The 22,659-nt window shown below is 34.4% G+C and overlaps 1 protein-coding gene and 2 non-coding genes across 3 annotated transcripts; all 3 read right to left on the bottom strand.

Moving 5' to 3' along the window:
• Positions 1-1,378: 1,378 nt before the first annotated feature.
• On the bottom strand, positions 1,379-22,077 carry LOC127869102 (phosphate carrier protein, mitochondrial-like). Its single transcript, XM_052411420.1, has 6 exons — positions 21,913-22,077; positions 9,300-9,601; positions 7,030-7,211; positions 5,872-6,044; positions 4,559-4,669; positions 1,379-1,797 (listed from the first exon to the last, which is right to left on the bottom strand). Exons 1-6 carry the CDS (start codon positions 22,031-22,033, stop codon positions 1,640-1,642), a joined length of 1,047 nt encoding a protein of 348 aa, XP_052267380.1. The 5' UTR covers positions 22,034-22,077; the 3' UTR covers positions 1,379-1,639.
• Positions 2,155-2,364, bottom strand: LOC127865372 (small nucleolar RNA SNORA53). Its single transcript, XR_008042626.1, has one exon. It is a non-coding gene; the product is annotated as a small nucleolar RNA SNORA53 (small nucleolar RNA).
• LOC127865371 (small nucleolar RNA SNORA53) lies at positions 2,717-2,910 on the bottom strand. Its single transcript, XR_008042625.1, has one exon. It is a non-coding gene; the product is annotated as a small nucleolar RNA SNORA53 (small nucleolar RNA).
• Positions 22,078-22,659: the final 582 nt, after the last annotated feature.

The following is a 22,659-nucleotide window of genomic DNA, read 5'->3' as shown; positions in this document are numbered from 1 at the left end:
GAACTGTCATAACTTACAACACGATTGTATAAAGCGACTTTCAGCAATTATTTAATGAAAAAATAATAATTTCGAACAGGGAAATGTACAACAACATGTTTGTTTGTTGTTTTTTGTTCGAAAATGATATAAATTCACAGGAAAGTTACTTGAAACTGGTCAATGCACACACAATTGTACAGAATGTGTTTCAGACTAACCTGCATGATTGTTTTAATTATTTAAAAATGTATTTGTAAAGCCGCGCATCTTGAAAGAAATTGTCAGTGCAACTGGAACTTTTAATGGTGTTTGTCGAGTCCCAAACATATTTGGCTGCGTGCTAATTTTTGGATTTAATTAAATACAGCCATTTATTTTCTCCCGCCAAAAGCGAGGGATTTTATCGCTCGCAAAAGGCAGACGAATATAGTATTGGCATTGTCCATCCGTCAGTCACACAATAATTTTCAGGACTATATTTTAGAAACTATAAAATATATCAACATGAAACTTCATAGGTATATATCAACAAGGAGAAGTGCCATATACAAGAAAAATAACCCCACACTTAAAAAAAAAGGTTATTGCTTTTTTTCATTTGATGTAAATTTTCAGGGCTATATCTCAGATACCATTCAAGACTTCACCATCACACTTCATGGGTGTAATGATATTAATGAGGAGACGTGCCATGCTTAACAACGTTTACCCGGCATTGTCTTAATTATGAGTTATTGCTCTTTGTTGTTTTGTATGATAGACTTTTCAGTGTGTCTCAGATGCAATACATTTGAACATGAAACTTCATGGGTGTGTAGAAATCAATGGGAAGAAGTGCAATGCATAAAACCCATAACCATACACTTTCTTAAATAAGAGTTATTGCTTTTTGTTGTTCAAGGTCAAAGGTTGGTGATAAAGATGGAAACAGGAAACAACTATAAGTATCAAAGAGATGTGGCAAGCATTGTTTGTGCTTGCGTAATCAGTAGAATCTACTTACCAAATTACAGACAGAAAGACATTAAGACAAACGTCATCGTATATTAATCACTGCGTGCCTTCCGCAAAAAAATGGCGTGGGCATAGTAGGTAAAATTACTTGTTTCTTGTTCTGTCCGTTTTTCGGCGAAATGCAATCGCGTGCCTTCAGGGTTCTATCAAAGCTGTTACTATTTTTTCGGTAAAGCACAACGTAACTGCACAAGAATCGTTGAGATATTTGGAATAAAAAAGAACTCCATCGAGAATATATAAAACATTTTATTACGTTTTTTAATTGTGTAACAAACCAATAGGCACTGTTTACAAACATATTTCCAAAACTATGTCGTTGAAACTTTAATTTGCAAAAAATACAAACCTATGATGTTTCAAGTCAACAAATAACACAATTTCAAACATGTGTTTAATGGTTAGTTCAAAATTACAAAATCAAAAGCCAATAATAATTTCAAATATACACTTTATCACAAAAATGCCACTGTCTAAAAAACACAAAAAACAAGTTCCAGTAAATCTTGGTTATTTAATGATAATAAATACAACTACAAGAAATGCCAGAGGCAAACAAGCATTTTAAATGGTCTTTATAAGTAATGCAAACTTTGTATTTTCCTTAAAAAAATACTATTTGTTTCCTATAGTGCTCATGTTGTTAAGCGAGTCCAAGTTTCTTCTTGAGTGACTCTGGCATGGCGGGGGGAGGTGGACGGGGCAGACCAGTGGCGACCTTGAAACTGTCGTAGATGAACCACTGCAGGGCTGTCAGGGTACCAATCATGATGATCCTGGGCATCAGACCTTTCCACATGCCTGGTAACAGAAGTGTTAGGCAGGAAAAGAAAAACAAAAACGGAACCGTATGAAAACAAGTTGAATGCCAATAGCTGCCATAGCAGCACGAGCTACCATGTCCACTTGTGAGACCACGAAACCTTGCGTGTCTTAACAGCAGACAGCATACATACAACCGGTCAAGATGCTGTAAGTAGGCCGTCCACATTAATCTGTGGACAGGGCCAGTAAACCAGAGAGTAGATCTTAAAACAAACATATGGGGTGAGGAATTGAAAAAAGGTCAGAAAATTTATTAATGCTAAATCGGACAATTGAACAACAAAAATGAAATCATTTCAAAAACCTTTTCTTAACTTTAATGTCTCTGGTACAAAATTCCCACAATTATTGCCCAAGGCCATGCAAGAGCTAAATCACGAACAAGGATTTAACCAGGATTCACTGAGTGAGGTATATTTCTCTGCCATGTTTATGACTCAAGCACTTTCGACATGCAACCGGTCAAATTGGTGGTAAGTAGGACGTCAACCTAATTCTGTGAACAGGGCCAGTTAACCCGAGAGTGGATCTAAGGACCATGGAGTTAGGAATTGTTTAAGTATGCTGGAAAACGTGTTTACAACATACATACAAAAATTTGCAAATTCAAACACAAAATTATTTAATAAAAAAAATATTTTTAGTGAAATTACCACTGTCATGTCTCTGTAATTTTAATTTTGCAGCTCAGCACGAACTGGTAATCAATTCATAACAGCACCATGTATTTATGATTTAGCATTAAAACCAGGAGATATTTAAATTGTGAAATGATATTTTCCTTCACAAATTTAATAAATATGCAGCACTCATAAGTTGTCAAATCTCAACAAATCGAACGGAGCAATTCCCTAAAAACTGTTCAAATATTTGTTGGTACACAATTCCCAAAATTATTGTCCAAGTCCATGAAAGAGCTAAATCACCAACAATGATTAAAACAGAGTTCATTGACTGAGGTACATTTCTGCCATGTTTATGACTCAAGCACTTTCGACATGCAACCGGCAAAGTTGCTGGTAAGTAGGCCGTCCACCTGAATCTGTGCATAGGGCCAGTTAACTCGAGAGTGGATCTAAGGAGCATGGAGTTGGTGATTCGGAATATTACAAAATACAAAAATAAAACTGATAATGTCACCGACATTCTATATATTTTGTTGAATTATGAGCTGGTATTAATTTGTTTAACAAGTTAGATAATTTCTTTCATCTACAAATGTAAAAATAATTTGTAGCCATTAAATATCAAATTGTGTAAGATGTGGATCAAACTGTTCTTATTTGAAAATTTTGATTTTGTATAAATTTGAAACTTAATTGTGTCTTACATATAATGTTTTTTTAATAACCAAGTAATTAAAGTACACAAATGTAACATACAAACTCAAAATCAACGAATATTTCGCAAAAAAATTCGTAAATTAAAGTTGAACCATAAAAAATCAGTGTTTCTTAGGGCACAACGTCGTGCTTCCGAAGCTGCTTGCTTGGGATATCGTAGCCGGAAATTCACACGGAATATTTTGTGACACAAAAATAATCACGAGAATTTTGTATCGCGTGAAATCTATGTTACCAAACCACATCTAACGTTGACATGTTGGCTAATGCTACAAGGAACATTGATTTTTAAGTGTTAACTTTATTTTTCGAAATATTGTACGACATATTCGTTGATTGTGAGTGTTCATGGGCGTTTTAATGAGCTTGATCATCATAAATCTGAATTAACTAGAAGGATGTTTAACGTAAATGAATATTTTTTGGATGATACCACATACGAAAATACGTAGTAGCCTTAAGGTAGCGCACCTCTAATGATTTCCCGCGATTTCTTCGAAGGTTGAAGAGCCTACTATTAGGTGCCGTAGCCTAGTGGTTAAGGCGATAGATTAGAAATCTTTTGGGATATTCCCGCGCAGGTTCGAATCCTGCCGACGACGTATACTTTTTTGCGACGCGTTTTATTTATATTCTAACGTAATTTGATTTAATATGGCATATAAGCTATATTTATTGTTAAATATGTTGCAATTTTTATGCACATTCTTCAATAATTAAAAAATTAAAACAACGTTATGGCGAAATTGGGTGATTTACTGTTGAAAATACGAACCATGCATGTTGCATTTTTATTTTTATTTCAAAAAGTAAACGGTAAATCTGTCTAGTTCTTGGTATTTTTGCTGTATATAGTGTTTCTATAAAAACTAAGTTTAAAATATGACTTAAATGATACTATTTTGAATTTTATGACACTTTGTTTTTAACCGACCCAATTTTTACTTGGCTGAAATCACTTACATTTCATGGCGCTCTTCCATAGATAAAAATTTGTAAAAAATAAATGTCTGTAAAAGAATACTTATTTCATCTTGTTTAAACTTTAAACACCTTTACAGCATCTGTACACACCAACTGCATGCCCATATTTGGTAATTTGAATGAATTATGGAACTTTTATATACCCCAGGGGTGAAAATAAACTGGACAAAAGCCGAGCGTGGGGGTGGTTTTGAAAAAATCGGTATATTTCTTTAAAAAGCATGGAAAGCCTACCTACAACTTTGCATGTAGTTCAGTGAAATGATGCTGATTAAGAAAATAATTAATTAGATTATATTTGGATATGTGCCCATTAGAGGTGCGCTACCTTAAAACGGAAACTCTGACAAGGAATTTGGAATATGTCTGGTCATTTTAAAATAATATTCCACAAAGATAAATCTGCTTACCCATAAAACCGACGGTTTTGGCAACATCCATGAAGTTGCTTCCGGCGTTCTGGTTCAGTTTGGAAACGATGACATCTGCAGGGTGTGAGACCACGGCACAGAATACACCAGCTGAAAAGGAGACAATCCATCAAGGTTGATGCATGCATTGTAGATTTTATGGACTGTGCAAAATAACACATGTGCAAGGTTAACAGACATTCCCATAATTATTTAAAGTCCACAGGACATCCGGTACTGTGAACTTTAATAATTTGCAGAACCAGACTGAGATTCATAGAACCGAAACATCAATGTAAAAACCTATATTATTTGTATCTGAATACATTTGTGAAGTTAAGTGTAATGACTCCGGTGCTCCAGTAATACTAAGTGTTCCTTGTTTTCCGTAGCCAATAAGTTTTACGGTTACACATTTGTTTTGTTAATTTACACCAGCTATTGCCTTTGTCTAGATAACCAGTTCCGACCGGTATAGATACACACTGCGTATCAATTTTTGGGTCCAATAACACTATGAGGTATGAAGAACCGGACCCGATTTTTTCAATTAATTAATGCGACTCAGATATTTTAAAAGCACAAAGCAATGTCAGACTTTAGAAATATTCAATGAAAAATATGTCTGGGTTGCCAAATAATATGACAGATCATAAATAGAAATGTCAACGAACTGGCCAAACATATACATATAGAAATCCATTAACGGGCACTTTTAAAGATAAATTCGAACGGAAACGAATTGTTTATGCCCCTATACTAACGATCTTAGATGCAGAACGCGTTTACGTTAAACTGATAATAAATTTGCTTGCATTGAAGGAAATGTTCGGGTGCGCATCTGCAATAACGTATCATTAATGTAAACAAAATAAATCGTCAATTTTTCTGCGAGTATTTATTTTAAGCTCGCTTATTCTGCTCAGTTTTAAATACTATGAAATAGACTTTGTCTTTTGAAATTTTTCCGGGATATTCGGACCGACAACATGGCATTTTCAATCGGACCTGTCTTTAACTCATCTGTCAGGTCAGACACTTTTGGGAATGTCTGGTTCAGCGAATGCTTTTGTATTTTAAATAATATAACACTTTACATATATAAGAATATTTCTTGCAATAAAACTACAATCATGTTTTATAAATGTACACGCAAATCTGGTTCTCTTTCTGCTGGAATTCTTTGAGATCAGACGCTTCATTTGTACAGGTAGTTCTAAACTAATAAGGTAATATTTTTAGTTCACTTAGTTACTAGAAACATTTAAGGCATATAATAGGAAAACACTTTGTTGGCGACATTTAATTCTTACCAATGTAGCCAGCAACAAAAGTCACTATGAGTTGTTCAGCCTTGTTGCATTCGGCCCTCGGTTTTGGCACAATGAACTTGTACAGTGCCTCGACTGTCCTCTCAAAGCAGGCAAACTTCATCATGGTGTATGGAATCTGTCGGCTCCAAAGTGGCACAATACCCTTGAAGAAGCTGAAAAACAAACAAAATGTCCAACTGTTACGAATGTACTTCAGAATTGAGCAGATTTCAAATGTAGCACGACCTTCATGTAACTTTCAAACCTGCACTGTTCACCTTTGAGGAGAATTCGTTTTTATTAAACCAAGATTATCCCATTACAAAAGAATGTCTGCATAATTGTTTATATAGAAATGCTGCCAAACAAAATTCGACATGAAACAATTCAGCAACAGGACATTCTTAAAAAAATATTTTAACTCCCTTAAATCCATTTAAAAGACGTATGACCTCAACATTTTTGAATACGAAATGCTGAGTTCTGGTCAAATTACCTAAGCAAAGGTCCTTTTTCCAGCAAAAATATTTTTTTGTTAAGACATTAAATTGAAACTAAGTGTAAGTTAAGAAAAACCTACGGATTAAATTTTACTTGTTTGCAATAAAAAAAGAATATGGCAAATTACACTCAAATAGAATGTTTTGTAACCAACCAGTCAAACATGCATGCAATCTCGTTATGATGTAAGATAGAATGAGGTTTTTTTATTGCAAACTGTGATCACAAAACAAGGAACCGCTTCCAGCCTCTTAACAAACACACATTTATAGTTGGGAATTATGCAACCTTAGCTCTTTCCCTGAACTTGTCAAAATTTAAAGCAAAAATTACTAGTTCAAAGACAAATGACGTAGGCTTTTCTTTAACACTTGTGTGTGTTATTCAGCAAAACATTTTTTGAAGTACTATTATTAAATTACCTTACATATAATGTTGTTATCAAATCTCCTTTTGTTATTATTAGTATATTTTACCATTTGAGTTTTGAAACTGCGATTTATATACTTTTGATTTTAAAAAAAGGTCTGATAAAATCCTATAGATCCTATACAATTCAAAAAGCTGCAAGACCTCATGTCCTGTGGATTGTTGTTGTCTTTCGTATGGATTGCTTGTTATTTATCTAGATAAAAAATGTCCTATGAACATGTTTACCCATTCCAGCCTTCCTCTCCCTTGATTCTAGGGAATCCCTCACGCAGTGTAGTGCTCCAGCCAGGCTTAGTCTGGATTCTCACTTTCACGGACTCCATGGGGCACAAAGCAATATCAGCTAAGAATTCTGCTGAAGCACTAGCAGCCAGGTACAGGGAAGTTCTAAACTGGTAGGCCTTTTCCTAAACATCGAATAACATACCAACTGATAACGCTTCATAATTATAACAGTTGGTCATCCATAAATTTAAACAAGAAAAAGACAAATAATTTCTCTTCCCCAATACATTTGTAATCAAAAGGCTTTTTCAAACTAGGGGCCCAAAGGCATGATCTAAAAAAGGACCTCTAGACAATAAAATACAACATTTAAAATCCCTGAATCTTATTGTGGCTTTTTCCTGCATATCATGACGATGATCGGAATGTAAAAAAACATATGATCATGGATGTTAAAGGGATCTTTTCACGTTTTGGTAAATTGACAGAATTGAAAAAAGTTGTTTCAGATTCGCAAATTTTTGTTTTAGTTATGCCATTTGTGAGGAAACAGTAATATTCCACATTTACCGTGGTCTAATAGAGTCGTTATATGCATCTTGTGACGATTTAAAAACCTGAAAATTATAAAGCGTTGCAACGCGAAACGATTGAATAATTTGGAGAGTTCTGTTGTTGGCGTTTAATTTTGTGAAACTACGAAGAATGCTTATATGAAGTACAAAATACGTCTCATATTCATACTTGGTAGGATGGCCGAGGGGTCTAATTGGTTTTTACTCCAGGACTCCGGGGGTAACTGGTTCGAGCCCTGCGGCGGGCTACTTTTTTCCTTTTTTAAATTTCATTCTTGATTTTTTTATTGGAGCTTTTTAGATCCAATGTTTTCATTTTTCAATATAAAGCATTTAATGACACACTTCAAAACATGCCAAAATCTGTGAAAAGGCCCCTTTAAGTTTCTTAAGCTTCTTTTGATTAAAGACGAAATGAAGTTGATACGTGTTTTGGTTTCATTTCATTGAGCCTCAGAAAGTAATGGTTCTGGTGCTCTGGTCTGTACATATGATAGCCATTGTGAAATGTGTTCTCTTTTATTGCTATTTAATTTGAATTATGATGCTTATTCATCAATAAAGGATTGGCTTGACTAATAAAGGTGTTCTCTCCTGCTGGTGCAACTGACGTGTCAACTTAAAAAAGATCAATTTAAAAAAAACAACCTTAAGCTCTGTTGACACACTATTCGATACACACAAAAAAACGATTTAAATAACTTCAAAAAAGGGTCAACCTAGGTTCATTCCTTTGATGTTTTTTTTTAAAGTGTCAAGGATAGGAAAAATTGTTACAAGAACAAAAATGAACATCAAACATGCAATGACAGACTCTGGTCAGCACTGTATCCTTAAACCTCCCCATGAGCACTATGTGCGCAAGTTAGCTAATATCTACATAGTAATAAAGAATTAGACAAGCGTCTTTGCGTTATTACGCAATTAAAATAACCAAAAACGTAATTAAATTTAAAAAAAAGCGTATAAAAAGCAAATACAAATTTAATAACGTAATTCCCGTAAAACACCTTGCGTCACGAAACGAAAATCTTACGAACACCGGGCGTATTTTTTAGACTGGTTATTTTCCGTACAAAACTGTACCTGATAGTTTATATGCCGTCCTATGAAAAAAGAAGGCAGTCTCTCCAGCGGTTATCAATCTTTGGGGTATTATTGTTATTATTCGTAGATCCGTTTAGTCTGGTTCCTAGCTTCGATTGTAAACATATGCGAAAACAAAGGGACAGGTAGTCAAGACTAAGATCTGTCCGATTTCTACTTTCAATTTCAATGTATTTAACTCAAAATGATCCGAAAACGGGTTGCAACGCTTTGAACAGCCATAACTTCATCCATTGTGCAGCGATTTTCGCGAACTCGGTCCTATTCAACGCAAAAATAAATGAACTTTGATTAAAAATTCAGTAAATGTTTGTTGTTATCTAGAGGTACCTTTTTGAATCCTATTTGTAAAAACTATATAGTCACCTTAGTAGATTTTTAGTATTTTATATATGTCATTCCCTAAATATTAAAAAACCGGGGTTGAAAAACCCAATAAAGCTCAAAAGTAGGGGGTGAAAATTTTTGCTAAAACTCTATTGAATTTACAAAACCCCTATTGTTGTCAAAAACAGGGGTTGATTACCCAATATACCCCAAAAGTTAGCCCTGATTGTTTAAATACTACAAATCTAACATTACAGTTACCTCTCCCAGGAGATTTGCATACAAATTCTTGAAGACCTCGTAAAAACCAAATTTACAGAGCCCCTGCGCGGAATAGCCAATTAATGTTGGTGCCCATCCTAGGCTGAGTCCACGAACACCTCCTTCAGCTATGGAGACTTTGAATCCATTAACGAGGTTCTTGTATTTGGCTGGATCCACCTGGATTCTACATTTGACCAGATCAAGCGGGACCATTAAGGTATGGGTAAGTCCACAACTGACCACACCTCCAACTCCACAGAGTGCAAAGTATTTAGCTGAGCCATATTCACAGCTGTACTCTAAAACACAGAAAACTAATAGTAAGTAAAATCATAAGTAAATGAAATAATAGGTAATAGCTCAATTCAATAAAAAAAGAAGAAATATAGTCATGAATTATTCAGACACTTAGTGTGAACAATAACCCATGGTAATACACTGCAACTCCAATATAACACAGTAAATGGCGTCTTAACCGCGAAACCCTGTTATAAATTGAACCACATAATGAGATTGGTGCTAATTATGTGCAATGGATGTTGCAATCTTATCATATCATTCACAAATACCTGTATGTTAACCCTACCGCATTGATTTCAACATAAATACCACTTCTTGCGAATAAATAGATATCTAATAATTCCATATATTTATTATTTTTGTTTAAAAAATGATTCTGACCAATCATGACGAGAAATGTGTAAACGAATTTCAGACGTACGCCATCTACCGGAATTATAATAAATGCAACAATGTATGCACTTCAGATTGAAATATAATAACTAATGGACGAGTGAATTATAATAACTAATGGACGAGTGAATTATAATAACTAATGGACGAGTGAATTATAATAACTTATGGACGAGTGAATTATAATAACTAATGGACGAGTAAATTATAATAACTAATGGACGAGTGAATTATAATAACTAATGGACGAGTGAATTATAATATATATATATATATATTGTTTACAAATAACAATTAAATGAAAAATTATTAATTAAACTTGTCAAAGCTGTCCGTGATGACCATTTCAACGTGCTATTTTTCACATCTCTATTCAAATCAAACAATAGATCATCATATTTTAACTACGTCCCAGTCAGCTTGTCACAGATATGTTCACACCTAAATTGAAATAGAACAAAAGATAATCAACAATTAGCTATCCAGTGTGGTTTAAACTCTTATAGAATATTACTACTAAGTTGTAAGCGCCACCATTTTTGCATTTTCTTTAAATACATTTAGTGGACTTGAATCAAAATTTGAAGGTTGTTAGAAAAATGGGATCAAAGTAACACCACCTTAAATTTGATTCAGCGTTGTTATGGAGCATGCTATACTGGATTTGCAGAGTATGCTATGAAAATGACTAGGGTAAAAAGGTACTGGCAGTTGTGAAGCTCAAACTTATGAAGAGAGAGAATAAAAGTTTTGTTGTGTTCAAGTTTCTAGCCAAAATTTAACATTCTTTTAGCTGAGTTGACTTGTCAGTTAATTGGAATTTAGGACAGCAATAGTTGCTAGTTTACCAGATCTCTTGTCCAGAATCGCAGTAAAGCTAAAACAAAACAAGAGATTGGCCACCTTCACCATTTAAAAATGTTTAATCATTTTTATGGCATTGGAACCGGGTTTGGGGTGTCTGCTAAAAGACCCCAAGTTTCCCAGACAAAGCAAATTAAGTTATTCTGATAATTTTAATTTATTGAACTCAGAAATTCACTTTTACTTTCGCACACATTTAGAAAATGGTTTGTACATATTGCATTCAATTTAAATTTAAATTAAATTTTCATGATTCAATTAATCGTTATAATTATATACGAATAGTCTGATGCGAGCACATCTTGTAACGTGATTAACATTTGTTTAATTGAATACACCCGTCCCTCAAATTCACTTAAAACATGTACTTCTGAAAATGGTAAATGTTTGTGTTTATAAAATTCTTTTACACAATTATCTAAGTAACTTGCCAGGTTTTTCTGTTTTTAACGAAGTCGTTATAATAGCAGAGCATGTCGAAATGGATAAGTTGGAAGTCAGAGTATGTATAATCCAGTGATCCGAACAATGCATATCTTCTGCTTTTCTTTGATTTCCCCGAGAAGCAGTTAGCAGTAAAAATCTGGGATATTTTTCGACAAAGTCACAGACACTATCCAAAAAATATTATGGCTTTAAAAATTAGCATTTAACACCACTTTAAGCATCATAATCAGGGCCGTTATAACCGCTAAGTGGCCGCCTGGGGTGGCAAATTCATGGGGTCGCAGTTAGGCACAATGATCAAATAACAAAAAAAATAAATATAAAAATACCGCCCTTTGTTAATAAATGGATTGAATATATTTTTGAGTGACGCTGTTTTCACACTAGCTAACATTATGTTAAATCATTTTGTTTTCGTCCGGACCCTCCGTGATTACATCAAGCATAATTTAACCATGTGTTAAAACAGCCCAATTACCCATGCTCCACTTTGATATAAATATGCCATCACTTTTTATAGCCTGCAGATTTAAAAATCAAGTGTTTTTACAGCCTATACACATCTGTTTATCGATCTTAAGACACGGAGCAAATATTTTGATATGTATCATTCAATTACACAAGTGATTTGTATTGTAATAATTTACCTTTGTTAAAAATGTATACAAGATAAGTATTGATGCAAAGCATGGAACGATTTTTTTTCTACTGTAAATATTAATATATTGGCCGATTATATTTTTAAAACAAAATAAAAAAAGATACTGGTATAACCATTATCTATAATTTTGTGTTATAACCCCCAAATAACCAGTATTTATGATGTTGTGTTATAACCCGTAATAACCATTATCTATGATTTTGTGTTGTAACCCCCAAATATTTCATAGTTTAGTTAATTTACATTGGTTGCCTTTTTTACTGGCATCCGTGTGCAGTTTTCATTAATGAAACAGAACTGTGTAGGTTTTTAAAAATCTGCTCCATCTTGTAAACGTAATTTTATATTTTTCTCAACTTTAAGGGGAGATGATTCTGAACTTATTCTTACGTTGCTCATTTACGTTAGGGTTGAGTACTCATTGATATGAAAACACTGTAAAAGTTTGGGAAAAAAATGAATGAAAACTGTAAATTGCATAACGAAGCTGCATTTCACAATACTTTGAAATTCAGTAAAATATCATATTAATAGATTTATTGCTCCGATATTCATCATTTTCAATACGGTTCGAGTAATACTGATATAAAAACACTTAAAAAATTTGGAAAGATTCAGACGAAAGTTGTGAAATCTTTTAAACAAGTGGAAATTGTTTATTTTGTCTAATTTAAACGAAAAAAATTCTGGACTTATTGTTCCGATGTTTTCCATTTTTAATGAGGTAAAAATGCTCATTGATATGAAGACACTGTAAGTTTGGAAAGAACCTGATGAAACATGTTGACATAATCACCAAACCAAGCAGTTTTTCACTTTTATTTTTAAATTCAATGAGACATAATTCTGGACTTATGGTCCGATATTGCTCATATAGAGAGTTTGGGTTGAGTCCTCATTGATAAAAAACCTGTGCAAGTTTGGGAACAATCGGATGAAAATTTTGGACTTCGAACAACGATTTCAAAATTTCTCAACTTCTAAGGAAGATCACTATGGACGTAATGGTCGGATAATGCTAAAGGGCCCATACCACCTGGATAGTAATACGTGTCGCGCTTCGCGCTCTTTATGTGGTTCTTAAAAAAAATCCGAGGAGTGTTTGACTCTAGGGAAACGGGTTGCTGGGACACAGCTCCTCCTTGAAAAGCGGCTGCTTCCTTTATCGCAACTCATTGTTTCAATCAATAATACGTGTCGCGCTTCGCGCTCTATATTTGGTAGGGATAGTACGTAGGGCCTATGATAGACAACCATAAAAATACATGGATAATAGATGTGTTGTTTGCATTTATTTGTTAATATAAAAAACACGTGTATTTTTTTATAAGATATTTAAGTGATGTTAGAAATTTTAATTAACGTTGTCTGCTTCGACTTGACTTTTTGATTCCTCTTCACCATCCTCTTCTTTTTGCGGTGAACATATATACTTTAACAACGAGCCATCTTGTGTTATGTATTTTTCATTTTCATCCCGTCAATTACGATACTGTACGCCAGACAATCGTTTTCTATCTATATATTCTTTATTTCCTCCGATATCAAAGATTCGAACAACATAGTTATACAATAATCACAAATAATCACAAGGCATGTTTAACAAAGCAAGGGTGGCATGATTTACAAAACATGTAATCATGAATAAATATACAGAATAAAAACTTAATGATATCATTTCACCTGTTGTTAAGTTTACAATATCACATACCAAAGTCGAAAGCGAAAGTTGGTGTATTATTTGTTAACTTATAAAGCTTTTTTCTCATGAGAAGTTATTTATCTAATACCAAATAGTAGGTAAATAAACATCAAGTATTCAATTACCCCACTATTTTACTGTTATTGATAACATAATATACTTTACCTTAAACGAAAACGAAAATTTAAGCTAAAATTACGGACGGAAATTGCAAAATACAATGTTATTATGGTTTACTATTTTGCTATATTTGATAATAACTTGAAGTTTCTAGATAAGTTAAACAGGCGAGAGTATATGTTTGTTGAGCAAATACATAGTGGTTTACATGTTATTTCGCGTATTTAAACATGATTTACGTATTTTTATAATAAAACCAAAAAATAAGAAATAAAACAGCAGATATATATATAGCAGGATTGTGATAACATTGGTAGAAGGTATCCACTGGTAGTCATTACTCGAGGATATATCAGCCACTTTAAATAATAACAACTATTTTAGTGACATATTGATGATATTGTATCGGGTAACTAGTACAAATCCGACCACTACTCAAGTTCCGAATAAAATCAATGAGGATCTTGATGCATAGTTATTAATTTTTTGTTAGTTTTTTGTGTGTTTAAAGACTTGCCGCTGCATTTCCTAATGTGTAATGCCTCATCAACCATAACTGGCATGTGCACTGCATTTACTCCAATGCACTAATTTGTGTTTTAATTGGCGTCGCTCTGGAGAGCGGCGACTAGAATGTAATGCATTTTTTTCGCTTATGGGAGGAGAACTTATTTTACGGATCAGTGTATATATTTTTGTTTTAAGAATATCTTGCATAGTGGTGATTTTTGTGTGAAAATTAGTGTAAATAAGTACTGCATTTGTGCCTATTACATTTATTTCAACATTTATTGCCAATAATGCAAAGCTTATTGTTTTAATTAATAACTGATCCACAACTAATCACAGGGGAAAGATCATACAGACTGGGCAAATACGCGAGACTTTCTGGTTTTGAATAAAAACAAAACATAATCAAAATATATTTATTTTGTGGTTTTTCTAATTTGCTTATTTAATGGAGAATCAATGTAGTACGATACTTGACGACCTATCGCGCAAGCAAGTTTATTGGAAGGCGTAGTGGTACGAAAAAGTTCGGCGGCTTACAATTTTTTTCAGTCAGGTTAATAAATATAATAAAGCTTTATTTTATGTAGACAATTTAAAATCCATTTTACTACAATTGGACATTTTTATTAAAATTAATGGATGCAACGTGGTGACAACGTTAATTAACATTTCTTACATCACTTAAATATCTAAAAAAAATACACGTGTTTTTATATTTACAAATAAATGCAAACAACACATCTATTATCCATGTATTTTTATGGTTGTCTATCATAGACCTATCACTACCACATATAGAGCGCGAAGCGCGACACGTATTATTGATTGTAACAATGAGTTGCAAATAAGGAAGCAGCCGCTTATCAAGGAGGAGCTGTGTCCCAGCAACCCGTTTCCCTAGAGTCAAGCACTCCTCGGATTTTTTTTAAGAACCACATATAAAGCGCGAAGCGCGACACGTATTACTATCCATGTGGTATGGACCCTTAAGCATTATCCGACCATTACGTCCATAGTTATCTTCCTTAGAAGTTGAGAAATTTTGAAATCCTTGTTCGAAGTCCAAAATTTTCATCCGATTGTTCCCAAACTTTCACTGGTTTTTTTATCAATGAGGACCCTAACCCAAACTCTATATGAGCAATATAGGACCATAAGTCTACAATTATGTCTCTTTGAATTTAGAAATAAAAGTGAAAAACTGCTTGGTTAGGTGATTATGCCAACATTTTTCATCAGATTTTTTCCAAACTTACAGTGTCTTCATATCAATGAGCATTTTTACCTCATTTAAAATGAGAAACATCGGGACAATAAGTCCAGATTTTTTTTCTTATAAATTTGACAAAATAAACAATGTCCACTTGTTTAAAAGATTTCACAACTTTCGTCTGAATCTTTCCAAACTTGTTAAGTGTTTTTATATCAGTATTACTCGAACCGTATTGAAAATGATGAATATCGGAGCAATAAATATATTATGATCTTTTACTAAATTTTTCAAAGTATTGTGAAATGCAGCTTCTTTATACAATTTACAGTTTTCATTCATTTTTTTCAAACTTTTACGGTGTTTTCATATCAATGAGTACTCAACGTAAGAATAAGTTCAGAATCATCTCCCCTTGAAGTTGAGAAAAATATGAAATAACGCTTTCAAGATGAGGCAGATTTTTAAAAACCTACACAGTTCTGTTCCATTAATGAAAACTGCACACGGATACCAGTAATAAAAGGAAACCAATGTTAATAAAATGAACTATGAAATATTTGGGGGTTACAACACAAAATCATAGATATTTGGGGTTTATAACACAACATCACAAATAATGGTTATTTAGGGGTTATAACACAAAATCATAGATAATGGTTATACCAGTATCTTTTTCTATTTTGTTTAAAATAATCGGCCAATATATTAATATTTACAGTAGAAAAAATCGTTCCATGTAACTTCATTGAGTGTCTTTTACACTGAAATTCCCGACGCCCTTTGATGCTTTGCATCAATACTTATCTTGTTGATAGAACATAATACATGTTCAAAAACGCATACATAATACTTATAGACAGACATTTTCTCTTAATGGTCCTTAAAACAAAAACACCATCCCGCAATTATGTACATACTGATTTATATTACAGGTTAGTTTAAATTCCCTACCTATCTGCATACTATCTTGATGTAATATTCTACAAAATTTAAAACACATACAGACAGTACAAATAATGTATTCGCAGAAAGATTTGTTCACATTGTAAATATGTAAATAAAATTAGTCAGTATTTAGCTATCTAAATCAATATTTCAGATAATATAGAATGCATTCTGGTAAGAGTATAAACAAAGTAACAAACGACAACAGAAAAGCAGACAAAACACACCTCAAAATCAGTGCCATGCAAACAGAAGATTTGACAAATATATTATAATAACATATATGCGTTTCAATAAGTATATTATACATGTTCAAACACTTACATAATACTTATAGACAGACACTGACATCATAAGTGAAACTTGAATGTGTTTTTTCCTATAATAAATACATGAATGCATGTATTGTTGCCATCTTACCAAGTAATACATTTTAAATACAGAATAGAATATAAAATTTCTTTACTTAGGCATCAAAATCATACCAAGTAATACCCTTTTAAATACAGAATAGAATATAGAATTTCTTTACTTAGGCATCAAAATCATACAATGTTTTTATAGTCAAATAATTATAGATTGAAATCAATGGGAATGCCAAGATATATTGTACAATTTAGTTGCTTATTTGTATTATTGAAAAATATCAGTCTTGTCCATTAAGCATATCATACAACATTTCAACAACAAATTTTGAAAGAACTATTTAAATTTGTATATGTTTTACAGTTAAGAACTGGTTTTGGGTAAGAATCTTCATAAATATCAACGATTTCCCAATAAACAATATTCATGAACATTGAATATAAACACAAAACTTAACAAAATTTTCAATTTTCTAAGTATAAAAAGGGCACATCATTCTGTCAAAATGCACGCCAGAGTTATCTAACTTTGCCTTCCCAGTCCCCTCGTGATAGTAAGTAAGTGTACCAATTTTGAATGCAATAGCAATGATACTTTCTGAGAAAAGTGGACCTAAACAAAAAACTTAACTGGACGCCGACGCCAAGGTGATGACAAAAGCTCTTTTTTTTTCAATAAATAGATGAGCTTAAATGGATTTAAGTGGCATCCAAGCTCCGCGAATGGACTGTAACTCGTTCAATTCACCCGAAGCATTCGACATATTTGAACGTCACGTGAAACTCATGTTTAGTAGACCTTTGAAGAACAAATCAGAGGAAGAACATGTATAATATTTCTTATTGTGGATTGGTGACAGAGGACGTGACATTTACCGCACGTGGAAAGACATTTCACCAGAAAATGCAAAGAAAATAGAAACATATTATGAACGTTTCAGAAATTACGTGCAGCCAAAGTTAAATCCGATTTTAGCCCGGTACAAGTTTTACAAACAGATGCAGGGCAGCGATTCCATTGATGCATATATCACACGCTTGCAACTTTGTGCAAAAGACTGCAACTTTGCCGAAAAGACGGACAAAATGATTCGAGATAGGATCGTTTTTGGCACAAATTCGCCAAAGTTACGCGAGGAGCTTATCAACATCGGTGCAGGGTTGACACTCGATGTAGCCGTACAGACTGCGCAAAGTCTGGAGTACTCAAGGGAGCAGCTGCGCTCCATGAACAACGAAGTAGACGCGTGCCGATCAAGGCCAGTGCACCAGAGACCGATGCAACCGCATCGCCAACGACAACAACGTCGGACAACAGCTACTGATGCAGGTCCAAGTCTACATACTAAATACAAGCCGTGTTTCAACTGTGGTGCATTTCACAACTGTGGACAAAGTCCAGCAAAAGGAAAGCAGTGCCGCAAGTGCAAAAAAACTTAACCATTTCGCAAAGTGTTGCGGTTCTAAAAACAATAATATACACACTGTGGACAATGACACAACAAGTCATGATGTAATAGCGGATGTAAATGGATTCGATATTGACACGGTAAGCACATTTTGTTCTACCGATCGTGCAATGGTTCGTCTCCCCATTGGACCTAATCTAAGTCCCATTAGTTTTAAAATTGATACTGGAAGTTCAGTAAACATTCTGCAGAAGAAAGAGATTTAATGGTATCAACATTCATTCCCCATTGGAACCCCCTACTGACATTTTGACTGCCTATACGGGTAACAGACTTCCAGTTGTACGGAAAATCAAATTGCGATGTACACACAAAGACAAAACTGTGAACACGTGGTTTCATGTTGTAGATTCCCCGTCTGTACCTCTCTTAAGCCTGAGAACATCAATCGATCTAGGATTAATTCAGCTGACATGTACTGTTGATAGCCCATCTTCTTTGAAGGTATCGGGGTCATCCCTGGCACTTGCAAGCTTCATTTGAAGTCAGATGGTGTACCGGTCGTTAATCCTCCTAGGAGAGTTCCGGAGGCATAACGCAATAAACTACACGAAGAGCTAGACAGAATGGAAAACAATGACATAATTGCTAAGGTCAATACACCCACGGACTGGGTAAATTCAATTGTAGTGGTTGAAAAGCCGAACACTGGACAGTTAAGAATATTTCTTGACCCAAAAGCACTGAATGGCGCTACTCGAAGACCACATTATCCTATGCCAACACTTGACGACGTGACGTCACAATTAGCAGAATGCAAATATTTCAGTCTATTAGACATTACACATGCTTACTGGAGTATAGGGATTGACGATGATTCATCCTACCTGACAACATTCAGTATCCAATTTGGCAGATATCGTTATCTCCGACTTCCTTTTGGGATTAAATCATCTCAGGACATTTTTGTACAGAAAATTGATATGAGATATTCGGGGACCTGACAGGTGTACGCACAATAGTTGACGACATATTGATAAGTGGACGTACAAGAATTGAGCATGACAGAAATCTCATTGCTACGCTTCAATGTGCACGTGAAAATGGCATAAATTGAATCCAGACAAATGTCGTATTGGATTGTCCGAAGTACCATTCTTTAGTCACGTGATCACGTCATCTGGACTGAAACCAGACAGTACTAAGATTGAGGCATGTAACAAATTAAAGGCGCCAAAGACTCGCGGCGAACTTGAAACATTTTTGGGAGACTTATCTACAGAAATTTGCCCCAAATTTGGCTGAAATAACAAGCCCATTGAGAATGCTTCTGAACAAAGACGTTGACTTTGTATGGGATCAGTCACAATAAGATGCTTTTTCCAAAGTTAAACCCCAAGAAGACGGTTTACATTGAATGTGACGCTTAAATGAACGGTGTAGGTGCAGCGATCATTCAAGATGGTCAGCCATTTGTATATGCATCTAAGACATTGACACAGACAGAACGAAATTATGCAAACATTGAACGTGAACTGCTAGCTATAGTGTTCGCATGCAATCGTTTTTACCAGTACATATATGGCAGAAATGTAATTGTTCATCCTGACCATAAGCCGTTATCTGCGATCATGAAGAAGCCATTACATGCAGCACCACCTCGTTTGCAAAGGATGATGCTTAGTTTGCTAAATAATGACCTTGATGTAAGACATGTGATTGGCGATTTCTTGTCACGACAGCCAATGTCTGACTGTTCTGAAATCGAAGGTCTTGACCTACACGTTCACACGGTGCTCTCGAGCATGACCTATACTGACCGAAGTCTTGAAAACGTGAGAAACGAGACAAGAACTGACCTACAGATGATTGCCCTGAAACAGACTATACTTAGAGGATGACCAAGTTCTAGGTCAGATTGCCCTGACTTGATACGGGAGTATTTCAATCACAGGGACGAACTTTCGACAGCCGATCGACCTAATTTTTAGAGGGCAGAGACTGGTGATTCCCAAGCGACTCCGACCACACATGTAAGAACAAGTTCATTTAGGTCACATGGGTATTGAAAAAGCACACAAAGAGCCAAATATGTTATGTTCTGGCCAGTAATTTTGTCAAATTATAGCATATTGAGCATGTCACATCTAGTCCTCATCATCCAAAGTCAAACGGTCTTGCTGAACGGACAGTGCAGACTGTAAAATGAATGTTACAGAAAGCAAAAGGCAGTGGCCATGAAGCCTTGCTAGAGTATAAGAACACTCCACTCTCAGATTGCAATCTATCACCCGTGCAGTTGCTGATGAGTATGAGAACTAGGTAAAATATGCCTACAACGATTCCCCGCATTCTTTCCAAAGTCGTTAACCCAGACTTTGTCCGATCTTCAAATCAAACTTCCAAAAAAAAGCAAAAGAACAAATATGACAAAACCGCAAAACCACTCCCCAGATTACGTTTGAATGAATCTGTGAGATTCCAGGTAGGAAAACTCTGGAAACCAGCTAAGGTCATCGAAATACACAATGCTAACACTTACATAATACAAACACCTTCCTGTCAGGTATACAGGAGAAATCACCGCTACCTCATCAGAACCAATGAGGATTTCCCAGAGATATCAGATTTTACACCTGATGTTGTGGCAAAAAAATCATTCAAGCACTGATAAACAGATAGAACAACCAACAAACAATAGTGCATTTAATATTCAACATCCCTCCGTACCTGTAGATAAGCCCATTTCCCCTTATCAGACACGATCAGGTAGAATAGTGCAGCCGAGTCAGCCATACGCAGAAAATGAATGGACTAAATAAATGTTCAGAATGTTGTTGATGTTTATGGTTATGCTACATTGATCAACATATCAAATTATTAATATTAACACGTTCAATATATATATATATATATATATATATATATATATATATATATATATGTGTGTGTGTGTGTGTGTGTCTGTGTGTGTGTGTGTGTGTGTTACTGCTGGTCGTTTTATGTGCTTATTAATATAAACATAAATATGATTGATTGTTAATAACATATTTTTAATTGAAGAGAAATTTCCCTCTTAACAAAACGAAGGGGATGTTGCATAGTGTAACTAGATACAGACTATAGATAGCTACATGCTTGAATAACCTTACTATTACATTGTACAGTGAGCTGTTAAGCCAATTTCACTTGAGCCACCAACGTAGTAACATCATTAAATAGTATATCGCACATAAGCGTTTGTTATAACTATTATTATTCACACGAGTGAGAGTAACTACGCATAACATCAACACATGAAACACAGTGAGACAGTTTCGCCAAGGATGCCAAATACTCTGACGCCGACTCTGATCATAATTAACGGTTAATAAACCAAGGTCGAACAAACACAGGACAAGTGTATACAAATGGAACAAATGGTTTAAGGAAATTCATTGAAAATTAATAATTATAAGAAGAAATCACGTTACAAACATGTTTTATATATGAAACGTGAATGCATACTAGATATTTCCTGTTAAATTTAAAATTCGCGAAATTTTGACACTTACGACCTTCACCCCAAGACGCCGGTTAAATGTAAATTTAAAGACCATGAATCGTACCCTACCATTGCTGCATTACACTATATTCTTAGAAAAAAACAACAACTATGTACTTTATTCAATACGATACCTGATGACCCGCCAGCGCATTGTAGCCGCTTTACGAAGAAATTTGACAAAGGTCCGTGTTTGGGCGAATTTTCCGTCGCCTCTGTCATTTTCCGATAATATTGTTTTCCAAATAGATTCATCACTCGAAGAGAAATTACTCAAAAGTAGTATGGTGTTAACTCCGCCCACGAAGGGGGATAATTTAGTTTCTTATAAAAAAAGGGTATGTAGAAATACCGAAATCCCCGTAAATGCCGAAATACCCCGAAATGTCCATTAATATACATAATTTATCATAAAACTGCGGATATTAAGATAGAATATTGCAATAAACACTGATTTCACTGATGAGACATTGTTTTTATCGAAGTTTGGTAGTGAAAAACTAAACTATGAACATTATTATTGGGATTCAGAGTGCATATTTGTACAAGCACGGTCAAGTACCGAATCACCGCTGTAAAGACTTTCAAGTGTCAAAAAATCATCTTGGGGCTGTTTTGATAGGGGGGGGGTAACTTCCTTTATACGAGAATATAGATAATAGCGGTGTGCCGAAAATATGGGGGGGGGGGGGTGTTTTTCGACTAAAATTAAATATAACATAACAGAACAGCATATAATGTTAAAACAAAATTAATATGATAATTAATAGTATGATAGAAATTTATAAATAAATTTTATTATAATAACTGTATGTCAGAAATTATCAGGAGATATTTTAATAATATGTTTGAATAATGTAAGAAAATGTTAAAAGTTTATA

Source organism: Dreissena polymorpha, chromosome 1 (genome assembly GCF_020536995.1).
Source record: "Dreissena polymorpha isolate Duluth1 chromosome 1, UMN_Dpol_1.0, whole genome shotgun sequence".
Classification (NCBI taxonomy): domain Eukaryota; kingdom Metazoa; phylum Mollusca; class Bivalvia; order Myida; family Dreissenidae; genus Dreissena; species Dreissena polymorpha.
This window is presented reverse-complemented; position numbering and strand designations above follow the sequence as displayed.